Raw genomic sequence first — 20,094 nt, 5'->3', positions numbered from 1 at the left:
GGTGACGAGAAGAGTATTTGCGCGACATCTTGGAGTATATTTATTCAGCCTAAACTTTGGTCATCAGTTTTTGTAGAAGGCTCTCGGAGTTATCAGTGTTTCACTTGAAACAATAATGATGATGCATGCTTTTATAGCCTTGGTCATTATGACGCAAGGCACGCCAAACTTTAACATCGTTCTGTTATGACGTCATAATGTGTCAAGTCAAAAGTCCAATTGGCCTATTAGTCCACGAGCAAGGGATCGGTCACTTGGGTGATGATGTCTCATAGCTATTTTTGTTGTTGTTGTTGGTCTATGTCCCTAGAGTTGGAAAATGTGTGACAGCAGTGCATCAGCAATGGTAGCTTTCGGGGTGTTATCACTCTTTCTTTCATCCCTCCATCCCTTATACAACAAGTTATTGCTCACTTATACCATTTAATCATATGTCATTGGAATGCTTAGACTCACAGATATTTGTCAGACACATTTTCGGGAATGTTCAGGTCGACAAATGTGGACCCAATTTGACCTCTAGGGTACATATCATAATTACCTGTATACATTGCTTTGAGAAGGAAAGCTTGATACATTTTAAACTTTGACAAGTGGTTCGGAGAGGTCATGAAATGACCTTTCAAATGATATATAACATAACCCACTTTGAACACACCAGCTACAACTATTGTTTAAAAATCACCCATATTGTGCCATTGACATTAGAATGTTGGAAGTTTAGCCATAGAATTGCATGTAATAGGGTAGCTATGTTTTGGGATTGTAACTTTGTCTGACCACAACGTGTCACTTGTGAAGTCAGATAATGTTGCTTTTGCCCACAAGGTGTCAGTGCTAGACACAGTCTCAGAAAGCATGAACCCGTTTAACCCAGAGAGGAAGTATTGTGTAAGTCGGTCAGTAAGGCAAAGGGGCGGGTAATTCAGGAACCCAGTCTATTGGTCGCACCCCCCGACAGTTCGGTTTTCTCACAATTTGATTGGAGGACGGTTGTTACCGGGTGTGTAACCACAGCGGCATAAGAGAATACAGATAATGATGGAAGTGTGTGTTTATGTAATACAACACTTCCAACCTTCAAGGATGACTACTGGGCCATAAACTAATCCAGATAAGGCATATATTAGACCTTCATTAGACATATAAATCAGTATTATTAATTAGCCGGGGACTGATAACATCAGTTATCAATTGGTACAGGAGTAAAAATGTAATGTTACTTAATAATGATACTGGTGAGGTCTTACCGGTATTACAGGGGGAAAAAAACAATTGGCCAAGATCTTGTAAGTACAGAGACAAGGATATGAGTGCCTATACTTCCCAGATGCCTCATAGCATAGTTTGGATATGAGCTGCTGAATGGGACCAAAAGTCCCCTGCCTGCACGTTCCACTAAGCCAACAGGATGTGGTCCAGTCCAGAGCAGTGGTCAGTCAGCACATTGAGCTGGAAGTATTTCAGCTGACCGTCAAGACACAATCCCACCGACTCACACAGGATGTGGCAAGACACCACTATTCCTCTACCATAGGACTAGGGGAGTGACTGGAAAGGAATGCTGACTAACAACTAAGAGTGCTGTTCTGATTTGTCATGTTTTTCAGAAAAAGAGAACCATCTTGTTATTTTCAAAGGTTACGTTTAGGGCAATGGGAGAGTTTAAACACCAGTTAATCATATTTTTCTTTATTACAAATGTATTAAATAATATGAAAAGGTTAAAGAGTAAGTAATTATCACAGTATAGATTACTATCCACGTAGATTGTTGTACAAATTACAACATTTTCCCAAATTAATAAATGCAGTTCAGAGTACAATACAAATACATTCAAATAGATATTATGTACAACTATACATACAAAAAAAGACAGGTGAAATGTGTGAGACAAACTTCATTACAAAGGCTTTGGCAAAAGAGTGCATACATACAATTTCATAAAATATCGGAAAAGTAAACAAAAATAATACATTTCTTCAACAACAAAAACTGTGCAGTAGAGGAAAGAGTCCAGTGCATGTCTTTAGAAATTTTCCATTAGTAAAATGACAGTTTGTGCACTTGGCTGTCCCTATCCCTGACATGGTTTTGGGTAAGAAGTCACTAGTGGGTAGATGTTGGGCTCAATCTAAATTGAGGCAGGTACTAGCATACTGAGGGAGAGTGGGGCGGGGTTTGACGGCGGCGGCTTGGGAAAGGCCATTTTGTTGAGGCTGCGCACCTCGGCCTGCCAGGAGGGGATCTTCTTGGTGGTCATGTGACGGCGGGCGTGTTTGGTCAGGTGGTCGCTGCGCATGAAGCGCCTGTCGCACACAGGGCACACAAACTTCTTCTCGCCCGTGTGGGTCCGCCGGTGGCGCGAGAGCTCGTCGGAGCGCGCAAACTTCTTGTCGCATCCCTCCCAACTGCAACTGAAGGGCTTCTCACCTGAAAGAGAGGGAGACAGAGAGATAATGAGTTTGCAAGTCATTATTTTTTCACCAGCAAACCCACACATGCTCCGAGTCAGATAAACGACGTGATACAATATCAAGATCCTAAAATTGAATCCCCATAAAATGTCACGTTCTTTCCCTCGCATTCCCAGTCATCCATGAGGAACACTTTTCTCTCTTACCTGTGTGTGTTCGGAGGTGTGCCTTGAGGTGGGAGCTCTTGAAGTAAGTCTTCCTGCACCCGGAGAAGTTGCACACATAGTTCCTCCGGCGGGAGAAGTCAATTTTGGTGCCACCGCAGGGTCCAGTGGGCATGTAGACCGGGGCGGGGGCCAGAGGTAGCAGCTTAGTGTGGCCCAGGGTCATGACAGTCTGTGGAGAGCAGTGGGGGGCCTGAGAGCCATGGGACTGGGGGAGAACCAGCATCACCATGCCCTGGGGCATAGCCTGGCCCATGAGGAAAGGCTGCTGCAGTGCCCCGTTAGGACCAGACTGGGGCAGGATGGACGTGGGGGTCCTCGAGGTCTGCACCGGGCCCTGGATGAACGCCGAGATCATCCCCGATTGGTTACCCACCGGGAACATCTGGCAGATGATTGGAGGGCTGGAGGTGGGTGGCGGGGAGAGGCGTGTGGGCAGGCTATTTTGTGGTTGGGTGTTAGCAGGAAGGTGGGAGTGGCTCTCCATACAGTGTGGCTCTTCGTTCTCAGTCTTGACCGCCTCTTCCTTGCAGGAGGAGAGGAGGGCAGGGTTGGGTGTGAAGGGGACCGATGAAGGTGTGATGCTCTGTTCAGTCTTTGCTGTGTGCTGTTGACAGACCATCAGCTCGGTCGCTCTGTGTTGCTTTGTGGGGGGTGCTGGAATATGCTGGCAGAGGTGTGTGTCTGCGGTGTGGCGGATGACACTGGTTGCCATGGCTCTGCAGGGTGGCGGTGGTGAGGTCTTTCCGTTGGTTGGGGACTCCGAGATGGACGCCATGGGCGTTTGTGGGACCCCACAGACCCTTAGAGAGAGGCTGGAGCTGGGCCGACTCAGAGGGGAGGTGATGGTGTGGATGGCAGTGGTAGAGGTCTCAGCAAAGCTGGGGCTGTGAGGGGGAGTCATACACTGGAAACCAAAGAGAAGACAGAATTAGTGTGTGTGCCCAGGAAGTAGAACAACCACTGTATGTGGTGTTCTAATACATAAGTCTTGGGGTTGGGTGTGTTCAGTTTCAAAATGGATGTTCAATACAGCTATTGGGAGAGATAAGTGGCCACAGTAGGCATGTACATACACTAAACTAAATTACTACTTAGAGCCGGGTGGCTGTAAAACAGCGATGTTGACAACCAGCAGCTGAGAGAGATGAGCACGGGTTGCAGTTCAAACCCTCTATCCTACCTGCCACCTGTGCAGCAACCTTCCTAACCCCTCCAACCCCTATAAACCCTCGCAAAGTTTTCCTGAGATAAAGACACTATCTACATGCTAAGTGCTACAAAAACCCAGGAGTTTACAAAGTAAGTAAAAGCTGGGACTACTGTATTTACTAATCAAACACAGCCCACAGATGCTTCTTAGTGATGGCTGTTTTGGGATGTGTGGTGGTTACGGTTGCCAAGAGAGGATGCACTCTCACCAAGGAGGAGAGCGAAACAAAGTCCTTTGGGGGCTCCAGTGGGTCCGGAGGCAGGAGGGAATCGCAGGAGTCCGAGGCAGGGGTAAGGGGTCTGGGCTTGCAGGGGCTGGGGCGGTGTTGGCCCCAGGAGCTCATGCAAACCAGAGCCTCAGCAGCCTCCAGGTCTGTGTACTCCAGGTTGCAGCCTGGGGAGGACTGCTTACTGTCATGTCTCCTCCTCTTCAGATAGGAGCCACACTGGTCCATCACCATCCCTTTTGCCTGGGGAGGAGAACAAAGGGAGAAAAGGAAAGAACATTAGGTCTGATGATGACATCACGTAATAGAAGACTGGTGAGTTACCATAGGGATGAATCACCACAAAAACTGGGAAACGTGTAAGGGAGACCCAATCAAGATCATACAGCTTGATACACATTAGCATACCAAGGGAAGCTTCCAAAATGACTTCAAATGAAGAGTTTATTTTCTCACCAGTCACTGGCTTAATGCTCAAGCACCTGTTGCTTAGATGTTTGTCTCAGAGGGTAGATGGAGCAGGCTTGAGACTACACCCCCATCTACCCTAGGCAATGCGCCAAGCCATCTCCCATTGTCATATTGACCAACTAGTGACATCTCCCTACCACTAGCCACGTGAGACCCCCATGCACAGGGGATGTAAACCAGTGTGAACGCTGCATCAGGAAGTGCCTTGTCTGCACTGACACTATGAGTGATCCTATTGCAGGGTTCCCCAACTTGAAGCCCAGTTGGTGATTTTATTTGGCCCCCCAAGTAATGAGCAAAAAAAAAGTATATATATAATTGTTTTAAAAAATCTCTTCAAAGTATTCTTGCGGTCAATTTGCGGTCTACAACTTATTTGTAATTATGTTCCTGCCCCCTGATCATCCGCTCAAGAAAAACAATCGTCTACGCGGCTGAATGTAGTTGATGATACCCGTCCCATGGCCACTCCCCAGATAAAATTATGTGACCAGTTTCACATAGTGAAAGAGTAGCCCACCAAGGCAAAACAAGACTACTCTACTAGGCTTAAATGGTTATCATAAATTGATGTTGGGTAACATTAATAAATGATTGCATAATTCTGTCAACTGGTCACAGTTGATTTAAAGATATTAGACAAACAGTCAATCATTGGTAACGTTAAGTCATTGGATAATATCATTGGATGTATTAATGTACCAGCTGTAATAACAAATAACTGTCTCAATAAAACAATTTAAAAATCTCAATAATTTTGACATGATTCATTTACAAATTAAATAATATTGTAACCTAAAAAGTAAAGTGCTACTAATAAACTGGAGCCACAAACAAAAACAGTTAGTAGCCCATCCATTTTTCGAATGCTGGACGTTATTCATATGAAATAACACGCTTTAAATAATAATCTTCTTACCCCACATGAGACTTCAAATTCTGAACATTTTCGTGAAGGCATTGTTGAGATATATTTTATTTCAGTTTTGTGTCAAGCCGACAAAAGAACAAAAAAAGCGATGACACTGCCCCCGCTCAGTTAACTGACTGTTGAATTCGTCTTTCACTAGGTCCTCTCCCAGCTGTGTAAAACATGAGGATAAAAAAAGGAAAACAACATTCACAACACACTGCGGGGAGGCAACATGCCACCAATGAAAAACAAATGTGTGTGAGACATTAGCCAATGGCAGGAGAGATGACGCGTGATCAGTGCATGGTCGCCTGAGGATTGGAGGAAATAGGGTGCGTGGCTGTTGGTGGGCGTGCAGGGGGAGTCATCGGTGTCAGAAAGAACCTGATGAACTGCAAGTCTGAAAACTAGGCGAAAGGTCGTAGTGGCGAATTAGGCGAAACCTGAGTTTCTCCCATGTGTTTTTGGCGTACTTTTTTTTTTTTTTTTTTACAGGTTATCTTATCTTTTAGAGTTGGCCAATAAAGGCACACATTCTTTGTCAGTTAGAGTAGCTGGTCAACTGCTATTTAGTCGTGCTTGTGAAATGTAAAGCGCCATGCTCTATTTTACTCTTATGATTTCCCTCCAAAATGATGTGCATTCCAAGATACAACTGTGTTTCATTCTATCAGATCCCAGTTACATTCATGCTCTAGCTGCTACTAATTGCTACTTATAATATATATGTTACTGTATATTACATGTTTAGCACGTGTTACATTTAATTTTTCGAATACTATAAGACCAACAGGAACTACAGAGGCCTCAGGATGCCTAAAGCATCAAATGTATAACAAAAAAAAAACGATTAAAACTAAAACTATAAAACTAAAAACTATTCATCTAAAGAATATTGGAAATTCAACACCCCACAATATTATACACATTGTTTGCTTATATTGGAATTAAAGAGTGTTTTTAGACATAGGATAGACCACTTTAGATCCATACCCTCCCCCCTCAACCCCAGATTTTGGCCTATGGTCTTGAACTCCATGACTTCTACTATGGTTGACCCAGTAAAACAACACATTTCACTGCACCTATTCGGTCAGTGTATGTAACAATAAAAAATCGTAATGAATTCTTCCATTGTAAATAACATCTTTCAAGGAATTCTAGGGTGGAGCTTGTGATCAACCTCACTTCTCTGTTTTAGTCCATAGAGGCAACATTTTCCCCCCCAATCTCATTTGTTATGGTACTGAAAAACAAAGTATGTAAGATATATCATCTCAAAACGTCAGGATGTTTTATAATTAAGCAATAAGGCCCGGGAGGCGGTATATGGGCAATATACCATGGCTAAGGGATGTTCTTAGGCAGGGGCGCAACTTTCACTGGGGACGGAGGGGGGAATCCCCAGTTGTATTATTGCACTGTGATACAAAACGTAGCAGCGGTGTGCTTTAGGAACATGTGGATGCCTCGGAGTGGTCAGATAGGCTGTTTTCCAGTTTAAGACAGCTGGATTTAGGACACCACAAAGCAGAGTAGAGCTTGCAGACAGTCTGTGTGAAGGCAAAGCTTCAAAAAGGATGCCGTATAGGACCAGTACGAGAGGCAGCTGGTGTCTATGTTGTCTATGTTGTGCTTTTTCTCCAAGTTTTAAAAGAAAATAGATCAACATGGGCTATTCTTCAGTTGACTGATCTAGCTGGCAAGGTAACTGCTGTTTCACATAAAAAATCTATTTATTCCCAGTGCTGAATTAGTAGTGTAACTGACATGTTATGTTAGCTAATGTTTCATCCCCTCTCGGTTGAAGTGAACTACTAGCAGCTAGTTAGCTAGCTAGTAGCCATCACAGGCAGTTCAGCTCTAGCTAGCCTCTAGCGATCTGTCAGGTAGCAGTATCAAACAGCTGTTGTGTATATGGAAATATTTTGTAGCCTTTGTTTAAACAGAAGTAAATTTGACCATATACCATTGTACCATTAGCTAGAGCTAGGCAAAAGTTGGCTAACGTTAGCTAGCTCACTAACGTTAGCTATTATTTTTGCCGCAATCACCCTAGACCTGAATCAAACGATGAAACCAGCAGCCAAATGATTGAAGACCGATATTAGGACATTTTTTCAATGCAATGTGAGTTTTATTAGCAAGTATAGCAATAAAACATTATTGATCTGTCAGTTTCCCTAACTAATCCCCTACTTTTCACACTGACACGGTATAAACAGCTCTACAGGCTTCACCGTCATGGTGTACAGTCAGTACACAACACTATGCTTATCATGTCTTAGCAGGATCAGATGGAGACAGGTGTTCGTCCCTGCAGGGTCAGACAGCCAGGGAAGACCAGTCTACGGAGCTCAGGTGAATTTTGCAGTATATTATAACAATCAGTGAATGGATACAAAGCTCCATCTTGAGCTGATGGGTAGGCTACAGTCTGAGATCTGGGAACAATGGTAATTTCAATTATTGAACCATTGATTCGATTAATGGATAATATAATGTATAAATGTACCCTAAGGTCATTCTTTGTCATGCCTCATCTGAGCAGATGATGACAGGATGGTGACAGGAGTCTCATCAGGGTCAGGCAACCAGGGAAGACCAGTCTGTGACAGAGCAGAGGTGTACTTTTGCAGATACAACACTTTATTCTTTCTGTGCAGCAAACACTGGACAAGCAAGAAGCTTCAAAGATTGAAACTATTTTAAGGCAGTCAGGCAAACCTCTAAAGTTGATTTCCAAACTGTATCAATGGTTGATAGAGGCTTTTCCCGATGACACAAAATATTTAAAACAAAAACGTGAGGAAGACCTGGGAGACACTACTGATGATTATGAATGGATACAGATAGGTTAGAATGCCCAGTCGTGTTCCTATAATCTCAGACATAATTTACTGCAGTTTAATACCATCCATAGAACATACTATATGCCAGGGAAACGGAATATCTGCAGGAGATACAAAACACAAAAGGGACATATTTGCATATGTTATGGTCTTGTGAAGGCTGGCTGAATTCTGTCAGAGAGTATGTTATTTTACCTCAGCATGTCTACAGATTCTCCCTTCTCACTGTTTTTGTTTGTGTGGAAATGTTGATACCGGAGACTGTTATCAGAAGAAACTGTGTAACCTAGCATTTATAGCGGCTAAGAAATGCATTGCCTTTAATTAGAAGGTTGGTTATCTACCCACAATGGATGGGAGAAATATCAAGTTATGTATCACTAGATTTTATTTATTACAAGATTAAGGGTGTTCTGTGCAATTTTCACAAGAACTGGATGCCTTATATGGAATACTGTAAGATAAAAGGAGTCTGTATTGAAAACATGCCCACATCAGGGGAGATACCTATTTAGATCATCCCTAGCTGCTGGGCTGCTCAGTCCTGGCCCTGGGGGTCTCCCCTCCTGTTGATTGTCACTTTGGCCTTGGCCTAACACACCTGAATCCAATATTGAATGTTTCACTAAGATCCTAAAGCTAAGTGGGGTGTGTTGGGTTGGTGTGCTGCAGGGCCCTGGATCCCTAGGGGCAGGACAGGGTGACCCAGCTATATTGTGTGCAAGTAAAAAGAGCTCTACAGTACTATTAGGCCAATGATATGAATTATATGGGTGTACTGTTTCTGATTTAATATGTAGGTACATATGTGTTGTTATTTAACCTTTGTTTTCCAAATCTTTACCTTGAGACATAAAAAAAAAATGTGAAGGAAGTTGCGTTGGGGAGAGAGTTGAAGTATTGACTAGACTGTTGGGTGTCAGGCATGCAGGCGGCTCAGGATGGCTGAACGGTCTGGCTGAAATGCTTACAAAAGCAGGTTTCCCTCCTGTAGCCTGCAGGCTTTATGAGGAGAGATACTCTTGCACTATCTGACAGGTGGTAGGCTATTCTGCTCCTCAAACTAGTCTCTTTATGCTGTATGCCTGTGATAAATACAATTCAATGATGACTAACGAAAATACACGCAAGCCAATTTAATTCCACACAATTATGCAAATTATCCCATATAGACAAATAAGCATGACCGGTCAAATGTATTTTCAATTAATGGTTTACCAGATGCCCCCCAAAAATGGGAGGACCCCCAGACCCCCCGCCAAGTTATGTCCCCCCTACTTATAAAACAAAGTTGCGCCCCTGTTCTTAGGCACAATGCAAAAAAAACGAAGTATGTATGATATAAACTACACGACCAAATGTATGTGGACACCTGCTCGTCAAACATCTCATTCCAAATTCATGGACATTAATATGGAGTTGGTCCCCCCCTTTGCTGCTATAACAGCCTCCACTCTTCTGGGAAGACTTTCCACTAGATGCTGGAACATTGCTGCAGGGACTTGCTTCCATTCAGCCACAAGAGCATTAGTGAGGTCGGGCACTGATGTTGGGCGATTAGGCCTGGCTCGCAGTCGGTGTTCCAATTCATCCCAAAGGTAGTCGAAGGGGTTGAGGTCAGGGCTCTGTACAGACCAGTCCAGTTCTTCCAAACCGATCTCGACAAACCATTTCTGTATGGACCTCGCTTTGTGCACTGGGGAATTGTCATGCTGAAACAGGAAAGGTCCGTCCCTAAACCTTTGCCACAAAGTTGGAAGCACAGAATCGTCTAGAATGTCATTGTATGCTGGGCCTAGCCCCAGACCATTATTCCTCCTCCACCAAACTTTACAGTTGGCACTATGCATTGGGGCAGGTAGCGTTCTCCTGGCATCCGACAAACCCAGATTCGTTCATTGGACTGCCAGATGGTGAAGCGTGATTCATCACTGCAGAGAACGCGTTTCCACTGCTCCAGAGTCCAATGACGGCGAGCTTTGCACCACTCCAGCCAATGCTTGGCATTTTCACTTCACAACAACGGCACTTACAGTTGACCGGGGCTCAGTGCTCTTCAGTAAGGCCATTCTACTGCCAATGATTGCTCAATTTTATACACCTGTCAGTTAAGTGGCTGAAATAGCCAAATCCACTAATTTGAAGGGGTGTCCACATACTTTTGTATATACAGTGTATAATCTAAAAATGGCAGGATGTTGTATAATTAAGCTATAAGGCCCAAGGGGGTGTGGTATTTAAATGATAATACCCCAGAAGCCGGTGTTCAGAGGATATATTGGCACGAGTGTTGTTAGGCCCGAGATTTCACCTTGCATGGAAAATGTGCTCACTCGTCAGGACACTGTTGTTCAGAGGAGCTACCCAACAACACAGCTAACACAATCACTTCAAACTGAAGCTGGAAAAACTGCAAAGTAGCTGCACTTCGTTTCATTTATTTGTATATACAGTGCGTTTGGAAAGTATTAAGACCCTTTGACTTTTACCACATTTTGTAACGTTACAGCCTTATTCTAAAATTGATAAAATAAATACAAATCCTCAGCAATCTACACACAATACTCCATAATGACAAACCGAAAACAAGGTTTTAGAAGTTGTTGCAAATGTATTCAAAATAAATAACTGAAATATAAAGACCCTTTGCTATGAGACTCAAAATTAAGCTCAGGTACATCCTGTTTCCATTGATCATCCTTGAGATTTTTCTACAAATTGATTGGAGTCCACCTGTGGTAAATTCAATTGATTGGACCTGATTTGGAAAGGCACACACCTGTCTATATAAGATCCCACAGTTGACAGTGCATGTCAGAGCAAAAACCAAGCCATGAGGCCGAAGGAATTGTCAATAGAGCTCAGAGACAGGATTGTGTCGAGGCACAGATGTGGGGAAGGGTACAAAAACATTTCTGCAGCATTGAAGGTCCCCAAGAACACAGTGGCCTCCATAATTCTTAAATGGAAGAAGTTTGGAACCATCTAGACTCTTCCTAGAGCTGGCCGAATGGCCAAACTGAGCAATCGTGGGAGAAGGGCCTTGGTCAGGGAGGTGACCAAGAACCCGATGGTCACTGACAGAGCTCTAGAGTTTCTCTGTGGAGATGGGAGAACCTTCCAGAAGGACAACCATCTCTGCAGCACTCCACCAATCAGGCCTTTATTGTAGAGTGGCCAGACGGATGCCACTCCTCAGTAAAAGGCACTTGACAGCCCGCTTGGAGTTTGCCAAAAGGCACCTAAAGACTCTTAGACCATGAGAGACAAGATTCCTGGTCTGATGAAACCAAGATTGAACTCTTTGGCCTGAATGCAAAGTGTCACGTCTGGAGGAAACCTGGCATCATCCCTACGGTGAAGCATGGTGGTGGCAGCATGATGCTGTGGGGATGTTTTTCAGTGGCAGGGACTGGGAGACTAGTCAGGATCGAGGCAAAGATGAATGGAGCAAAGTAAAGAGGGATCCTTAATGAAAACCTGCTCCAGCACGCTCAGGACCTCAGACTGAGGTGACGGTTCACCTTCCTAAGCACACAGCCAAGACAACGCAGGAGTGGCTTCAGGACAAGTCTCTGAATGTCCTTGACTGGCCCAGCCAGAGCCCAGACTTAGACCCGATCGAACATCTCTGGAGAGAACTGAAAATAGCTGTGCAGCAACCCTCCCCATCCAACCTGACAGAGCTTAAGAGGATCTGCAGATAAGATTCCCCAAATACAGGTGTGCCAAGCTTTTGGAGCCAAAAGGGTTCGACCTGGAACCAAAAATACTTCTTCAAATAGTTCTCAAATGGGGAGTGGGGACAGCCGAAGAACCCTTTTAGGTTCTAGGTAGCAAATTTTTTGTGCTAAGAATGTACAATTTGATTGAAGTTCACCTGTGGCCAATTCAATTGTTTGGACATGATTTAGAAAGAAACTCACCTGTCTATATAAGGTCCCACAGTTGACAGTGCATATCAGAGCAGAAACTATACCATGAAGTCCAAGGAACTGTGCGTAGATCTCTGAACTCAAATTTTGACGAGGCATATATTTGGGGAAGGGTATAAAACATTTTCTAGAGTGCTGAAAGTTTCCAAGAGCACAGTGGTCTCCAACATTGGGAAAAAATGTCTACACAGATTCTGCCTAGATCTGGCCTTCCGACCAAACTGAGCAACCGGGCAAGAAGAACCTTGACCACTCTGATAGAACTACAGAGTTCCTTGGCTGAGATGGGAGAACCTGCCAGAAGGATAATAGTCTGTTTCTACAGCACTTCACCAATGGTGGCCAGACGGAAGCCACTCCTGAGAAAAAAGCTCAGCACAGCACTCACTCACTCACTCAGTAACTCAGTAAAATCTTAGGAAAGAGTTTCAAATGAAAGTTATCTTCATTCTCTTTGTAATTCAATAAACCAGTTTTCACACCCAAATGGCACAGTCCTCAGTCTGCCCTGTGGCCAATGGGAATGTGGCAGGTGTGCCCGCCTGGCATCCGGCGTGGCAGGAGTTGCAGGGGAGGCAGTGCCCCGATGTGAGTCACATAAGCAAGACCTCAGGACCTCAGGCAACAGGGCTGAGTAGGGCTTGGTTGTGCAATGCAGCCCAGTGCCAGCAGCGCAGAAGCACGCAGTAAGTAGTGAGAGGTGTGGAGGGAGGAGGAGGAGGAGGAGGGCTAGAGAGAGAGACTGCAGCAGCAGCAGAAACGGTTTGTGATATAAGCGGGGTAGAACCGCATGAACTCGGCCAACAAGGAAACTGGAGGAAAGGTTAACGCTGGTCATATCTAGGCTCATACCGCCCCTCGCCTGCCAATTCCTCTTCTTGCGAACTTCCACGAGGGGGACAAAGGAAGGGGGAGTTGGGGGTAGTCGCCTCGCTAGAGTTAAATATAGCATGCACCCCCAAGGCCATAATTGAATCCCAGCCACACCTTAGCACTGATATGTAGAGGAAATGTCATTCACACAGGAATAGCCCTCTCAGATATGCGTTATTGAAAACTTGTGCTGACTATACTCCAAATAGTGTGTATTAACCATAACAAACATGCTTGGATTTGTCAAGACTCAGGAGTCAGCGCCACAACAGACGGTTTGGTTTAATCAGCTGGTGTGATGGCACAAGGGACAGGAATTTTGTTTTGGTAGCAACATGAGAATAATGATCAAATGCCTCAATGGAACACACAGACAAGGGGCCCTCAAAATGATGGATCAGCTTATCAACATGGTGCATGACAGCATTATAACAAACTACTACTGGGGTAAAGTTAATCCCACAGGCACAAATTAAATGGATGACTTAGAGTTCTAATTGTAACCAATACCCTAATGTTGATTAATAAATAATAGTTTGTTGATAGTATGACCATCTGTAGATCATCTATATGGCACTATCCCAATAAAGTGTGACCGTAAATTCAAAGCCCTTATTAGGACTAATTACTATGTATTATAAAAAGCAAATCATTTTTCATAGTAAATTAAATGTGTGTTCTTCTAACACTATGTCCAGTTCATATGATATCAGCATCTAGTTCAAAGGTGAGAACTGTGTATGGCTCTGGGTTCCAGTGTCCTGGAAAGTACACCAACAGCAGCTGTTGACATCTACATACACACCTGTCTGCACCTGCACTGGTGTATTTCTGCTCTGTCATTCCAGACAGGCAGCCAGGAGGAACGCTGAATCCGTCCCCTAGTGGAAGCTTCACTGGGCATGGGACCATGAGGTCCCGAGGAGGGCCTTCTGAAAATACCTCAGAGAGAGATGACATGTCACTCTGACAGTCGGCCATGACAGTCATGGTCGCCACAGGGGAGTTGGCATCTGGGTGAAAGGACACCAGCATGGGAGAGAATCTACTGTGCCACATGTCCCTGTGCCATACCTGTCATGCCCGGCATAGGTAGGGGATTAGTAGTACCTCTTCCTTTTACGTCATTGATAAATTGCCTATGCTAGGCCTATGCTCTACTTGGATGTCAATCAATGTGTTAGCCTAGAAAATAGTTTTGGCTTGGGTTATGTCATTTTTCCATGGCGCTCATAAAGTCTTACCCTTAAGACTGACTGACTTGACCCCAAGCTTCTTTGTCCCTCCATATTCTATTTCTTTGTCCATTAGATTAATACAAAATCAGGATAAAGATCAAGTTCAAAATTAATCAAATTAAGCATGACAGACAGCAAATTATTAAGCAAATGAATGGCAATACGCAGTTCTCACCAGATTTAAACGTGCAATGCTCGTTAAGCAACAATCTAAATGTTCAGCTGAACCATATTCCATACTAGGCTATCCGTTAAATCGTCCAGATTTACTGTCTATAAATCACCTGACAACAGGCCACGCCCCCCACAGACACAGCAATTCACAACAGGATTCACGCAGGATTGGTACGTATTGGATGCCAAAGCCAATCTGTTACCATGACACACGAACACATTAGCTGCTAATTTGCCGGCTGTTGTCTAGGTAACGGCGGGCGGCGAGGCAGGTTTGAAGGCTTGGCGGTTCACTAGTGGCGCTCCATTGAGACGGTCTGGACATGTGTGGTGTGTCTGATGATTACCTCTGCAATGGAAGGGAATAGGAGATATTTATATTTGGACAAGCTATTGGGATCTGTCATCCACTGTTTTATTGTGTGTAGTCCTGGAAGATATGGGATTTTGGCACCAAGATCAATAAAAAGATAGCAGCATCTGCCATCCATCTGTGCTCCTCATCTCTCCCTATTTAGCAAAACTCAAGCTGAATCTGCAGTTGCATTGATATTTGTGGTGGTTCTTGTATGTACGCAACAAATGAATAAACCAAACCTCTAACTCCAGGGTGTCGAACTCCTTCCATGGTGGGCCTAGTGTCTGCAGGTTATTTGTTTTTCCTTTAAATTAAGCCCTAGACAACCAGGTGAGGAGAGTTCCTTACTAATTAGAGACCTTAATTCATCAATCAAGTACAAGGGAGGAGCAAAAATCCACAGACACTTGGCCCTCTGTGGAATGAGTTTGACACGTGATCTGATGGAACCATCAGGTGGAAGAGATATTGACATCTACTATGGTCCTAGCTCCATGACAACTGGAGATAAAAAAAGAATCGGGTTTCTCATTCTTCATGGGTGCTCTACCGAAAAGTGAATCTAATTCTAAACACTCTAATAATCAAAATAAACTGTGCCCACTAACCAAATATACATTAAAGGCCTTTTTCAGACTCCACTCTGTGAAGATCCCTCCTTGGCCAAGTGCACTTAAGCCCAGTAATGTCACATATGGATCTCCGCTGGACCTCCACTGCCAGCTCACTGTGTTATGTATGGACACATCAGGATCTATGTGCTGTATATACTGTAGACACTCACTGATAGGCTGTGTGTGTGTTTAAGTGTGTGATAGATAGGTGGATGAGTTTATTAGTCACATACACAGGGTTGCAGATGTATTCGCTGGACACAGTGAAAGTCTTCATCTCTGCGCTTCAACAGTGTGTGTGTGTGCGTATTTGTGTATGTGTGTGTATGCATATATATCTGTATGTGCGTGTGCATATACGTGCGTGCGTGTGACAGATATACTGTATCTTCACCCCAGGTCACTGAGCTTAAGTACCTGCAGGCTTAAGCAAACAGATCAACAGTGAGTTGGAAAAGTCAGGGCTTTCCCATGACAGACAGGTTTGGAATGTATCTCAAACAGGGTTCATTCGAGGATTCATTTTTTTTTTGTGTGTGTAGGTCAAATTACCACCAACTAAATAATCATTGTACGTATTCATGTAAAACATTATGACGCTATCTATATATCTATCTATGTGGTGTCCCACCTAGCTATCATAAGATGAATGCACTAACAGTATGTCGGTCTGTGACTAAAATGTAAATGACTAAAATGTAAAAATGTAAACAGTTTTCAAGGAGTGAGTCAGTGAGTGAGTGAGATGACCTCACAAGTGGTTGAGTGCATTCAGTTGTGCAACAGACTAGGTATCCCCTTTCCCATCCAAGACTAAAAAAGGACTTGTTTAAGGGCAGGGGGCTCGTCTAGATCTTGAAGTATGGCTACAGCAGTCTGCAGGGGTTCTGAGAAACTACATTGTATACTGTATACAGGAATTCTTTCCACATGACTTTATGTAATGTCACCATTTCCCAGTAGTATTTCAACCAGCGTTGTTAATCATGACTTGTGTGATCGAGAATGTCCTCCTACTATATGACCAAACACCTAAGAACCGACCAATCATTAATGAAGGCCTTTCACAGAGTCAATAGTCCTCACAATGAGTCCACACACGAGGATAGACTAAACAACATTATACAACTAATACAGGATGTTGACTCCAATGGACTCCCTATAAATATCTCTTCAATCTCGCACAGACACACAGACTAAAACAGAACTATCACTGATTAAAATACACATGTTGACCTGCATTTGAGGTCAAAAGTCTGTCTTACTGTCCAAACAAATAAACATTATACAGTCAGGCTTTCCCTGGGTTTTCTCACAGTAGATCATTCCAGAGTTACAAGCCCTTGGAAGCAAAACAAAACAAAGATGTTATTATTATTAATAGCAATTAATAATGAGTATTAATAGCCCACATAATGTACATACTGAACTGTTCAAACTCAACCTGAATGTGTGTTTTGAGCAAATAATGACTTGTTATGGAGATAAAGACTCAAAACAAACATGTGAGTGGCAACAGGTGAGACAAAAGAGTCTTTGGGGTAAAAAGCAGAACATTCTGAGAAAATGCCACTCAAGCTGCTAAGCAACCATGTCACCATGTCTTCCCCATCCCCCAGTCTACAGCCAGGCCCAGTCAGTCTCTAGTACTACTTCCCTCAAGCTATTCAAGTCCGTCTCTCTCTCTCTCTCCATATAAGGGCAGAGTCTATGGACCCCAGCCAATAAGAACTTTACAGGAGGTTGCCTTTCTTCTCGGGTGTTCCTCCTCTACCCAGACCTGTGCCAGACAAGAGAAAGGGAGGGAGAAGAGAGCAGATGGATTAGGGCTCAAGGGTAGCGCCTGAGGCTCGACTGGGTGGAAGTAGAACTAAATTTGGCTGCCTTACCTTTGATCTCCATATCCAGAAATCTCAGTTAGTGGCTCAGTCATGGCTGTATACCTCCATTCTGTCCACCCACTCAGCCCCAGATTTAGATTGCTTTCACAAAATCATGCTTTGGTTATAGCAGGCCAGGCCCATTCACATCCATAGCCATTTAGGGGTCTCTGACGATCTGTCTTGTTGGATGGTGTACTTAGGATCCAATGAGCCACTTCAAACACACTAAAAAGAAAAGGTTCCTGGAGTATCATTTAGGGGTTCTTCAAATTGAAACTGTGGTGGAACTCCTATAAGATCTTTGAAGAACCCTTTAAAAGGGTTCTTCAAATAACCCCTTTTAATGGACCCTCAAAGAACCTTTTGAAGAACCTTTTGGGGTTCATTTTTGAACTATACATAACAATAACAACAATAACACAATATTTTAGTTGTCAGTGTTTATGATTTTAGTGGCAAAGCAGAATAAAAAAATCGAAATATGAGGTAAACTCCCAGCAGAGCCCCAAGTCCAATGGGTATATCCTCTGGTCTGTTGATGTTAATGTCTTGATGTTCTCCGTATCCATAGCCAGAATAATTTTGCAGTACATGGTGATCGAACAGGTTTCCTGTTAGAATCAGAGGTGTAGGGAGGGTGTAGTCTGTGTATCCAACATTTAATTATACAGATGATTAACATCTGTATAATTATTCATACCTTAGTTTTTGTACCTTAGTTTTTGTGGTAAATGTGAATGAAAATAAACTGTTTTGATAATTATCAGGAATCAAGGTAAAACCCAGATGCAGACTGTCAAAGTAACAATGTTTATTGTAGCAAAAGGGGCAGGCAAAGACAGGTCAAGGCAGGCAGGGGTCGAAGATCCAGGGTAAGGCAAAGGTACAGGATGGCAGGCGGACTCAGGGTCAGGGACGGCCAGAGTTGAGTAATCCAGAGGTGGAGCAAAGGTACAGGACGGCAGGCAGGCTCAGGGTCAGGCGGGCAGGTACAGGGTCAGGAAATGCAAAGGTCAAAAACCAGGAGGACGAGGAAAGAGAGGCTGGGAAACGATAGGAGCTGACAGGAAAAGCTCTGATTAGCTTGAACGAACAAGACGAACTGGCAACAAACAGACAGAGAACACAGATATAAATACACAGGGGATGGTAGGTAAGATGAGCGACACCTGGAGGGGGGTGGAGACAAGCACAAGGACAGGTGAAACAGATCAGGGCGTGACAATGATTTTCATACACATACCTTGTCCATAATGTAAAGGCCTATGGGATGTTCATTGAATAGGTAAGGAAGGAGGATGGTAAATGTGATCTGCATAACATACCAATAGACATACCTTTGTATGCCTCCTCGTCTGTATACCTGCAGGCACAGACACAAAAGTGAGCAGTTCAGTCATCTGCACCCAATACAGCTAGCCTTCAACATATTCTTACCTCTATCCATTGAATTGTGTCCATTTTCAGTTTTTAGAAAGATTTCCACAAATATGAAAAGATAGATGGTGTCATCATAAAACAATATCAATTGAGAAGAAACATTATCTTAAAATGAGGAAATCTTTAGATTTGAGTTAAGTGCTTGCACCGGCTGTACTTTCAAATTCAAATCCAAATGTTTCAGTTGGGCATTTAGGTTCCTGCAAGAACCCCCGCCGGCTAAGGAGGTTCCTCGAATAACCCCACCTCCTATGGGGTTCTTGGAAGAACCTTTTGTAAGAGCCATTTTCAGTGCCAAGAACCCTAAGGTTGTTCGAAGAACTTTGAGGATCTTAGAAGAACCCTTGTTGAACCACAATTGTTTTTGAGTGCATCCTTCAACATATTCTTATAGCCTACTGTCATAATTGTTGCCGTGTTGAATTGACCAAACCGCAGCAGGAATGTGGATACTCATCTTTTTAATATTTTAGAGCAAAGTATACACAGAAAACAATAAACACGAACGACTCCAGACAGGCTAACAGGCTACTTACAAAATCATAGCAGTGTTAACACAACCACCCACAAACCCAAGTGACAAACATACTCCTAAATATATGACTCCCAATCAGGAACAACGATAACCAGCTGTCCCTGATCGGGAGCCACACAGACCAACATAGAAACACAACACCCAGAACAAACATACACAGACATCTTCTGCCACGTCCTGACCAAAATACTACACAACTACACCCTCTGCTGGTCAGGACGCGACACCTACATATTATTACCTCTTTGTTGATTGATATCCATTGAATTTTTCAGTTAAGTGCCTGCACCTGCTGTCCTTTCAAATTCAAATCCAAATGTTTCAGTTGGGCAGTTAGGTTCCTGCAACAACCCCCACCAACTAAGGAGGTTCCTCAATGAACCCCACACTACCTGTTGAATGAGCTCGGTTTGTTGTTTTGGAAAGTTTGTTGTTTTAAAGTGTATTTAAATGTTTATTAGTAGCTAGCTAACTTTTTAGTTTGGCATTCGTTGCTGGGACTGCTACTCTCTGTCCAGTGATCTGACCAAGGCCGGGTCTGAGGAGCTATTTGAGGTAGTAGCTAGCCTAGCTGCTAGCTAGCTGCCTATCAAGCTAGCGGGATTTCTTGAGGGCTTGAACGTAGCCCGCGACGCAGTTAGCCATTGTGGCAGATTGTCCCGGGTTTGTTGCTGTCTAGATCTTTGCAGTTTGTTGTTTTAAAACTTCCCGGCAAGATTACAGAAATC

General features: G+C 43.6%; 1 protein-coding gene across 1 annotated transcript; it reads right to left on the bottom strand.

Annotated features, from left to right (window-relative positions):
- Nucleotides 1-1,676: 1,676 nt before the first annotated feature.
- LOC100194692 (Krueppel-like factor 11) lies at nucleotides 1,677-5,688 on the bottom strand. The gene is made up of 4 exons (XM_014210229.2): nucleotides 5,471-5,688; nucleotides 4,063-4,323; nucleotides 2,624-3,548; nucleotides 1,677-2,433 (listed from the first exon to the last, which is right to left on the bottom strand). The coding sequence occupies exons 1-4, from the start codon at nucleotides 5,510-5,512 to the stop codon at nucleotides 2,135-2,137; spliced, it is 1,527 nt and encodes a 508-aa protein (XP_014065704.1). The 5' UTR covers nucleotides 5,513-5,688; the 3' UTR covers nucleotides 1,677-2,134.
- Nucleotides 5,689-20,094: the final 14,406 nt, after the last annotated feature.

The sequence above is a fragment of the Salmo salar genome, chromosome ssa09, assembly GCF_905237065.1.
Source record: "Salmo salar chromosome ssa09, Ssal_v3.1, whole genome shotgun sequence".
Taxonomy (NCBI): domain Eukaryota; kingdom Metazoa; phylum Chordata; class Actinopteri; order Salmoniformes; family Salmonidae; genus Salmo; species Salmo salar.
The sequence above is the reverse complement of the archived record's forward strand: the minus strand, read 5'-3'. Positions and strand labels throughout refer to the sequence as shown.

What these genes read in the sequence shown, in the direction of transcription:
- LOC100194692 (XM_014210229.2), bottom strand. Translation starts at nt 5,512, where the DNA reads ATGCCTTCACGAAAATGTTCAGAATTTGAAGTCTCATGTGGG. An exon ending in TTGTTTCGCTCTCCTCCTTG is followed by an intron (nt 3,549 to 4,062) that starts GTGAGAGTGCAT and finishes TTTGGTTTCCAG; the next exon opens with TGTATGACTCCCCCTCACAG. An exon ending in ACACCTCCGAACACACACAG is followed by an intron (nt 2,434 to 2,623) that starts GTAAGAGAGAAA and finishes CCTCTCTTTCAG; the next exon opens with GTGAGAAGCCCTTCAGTTGC.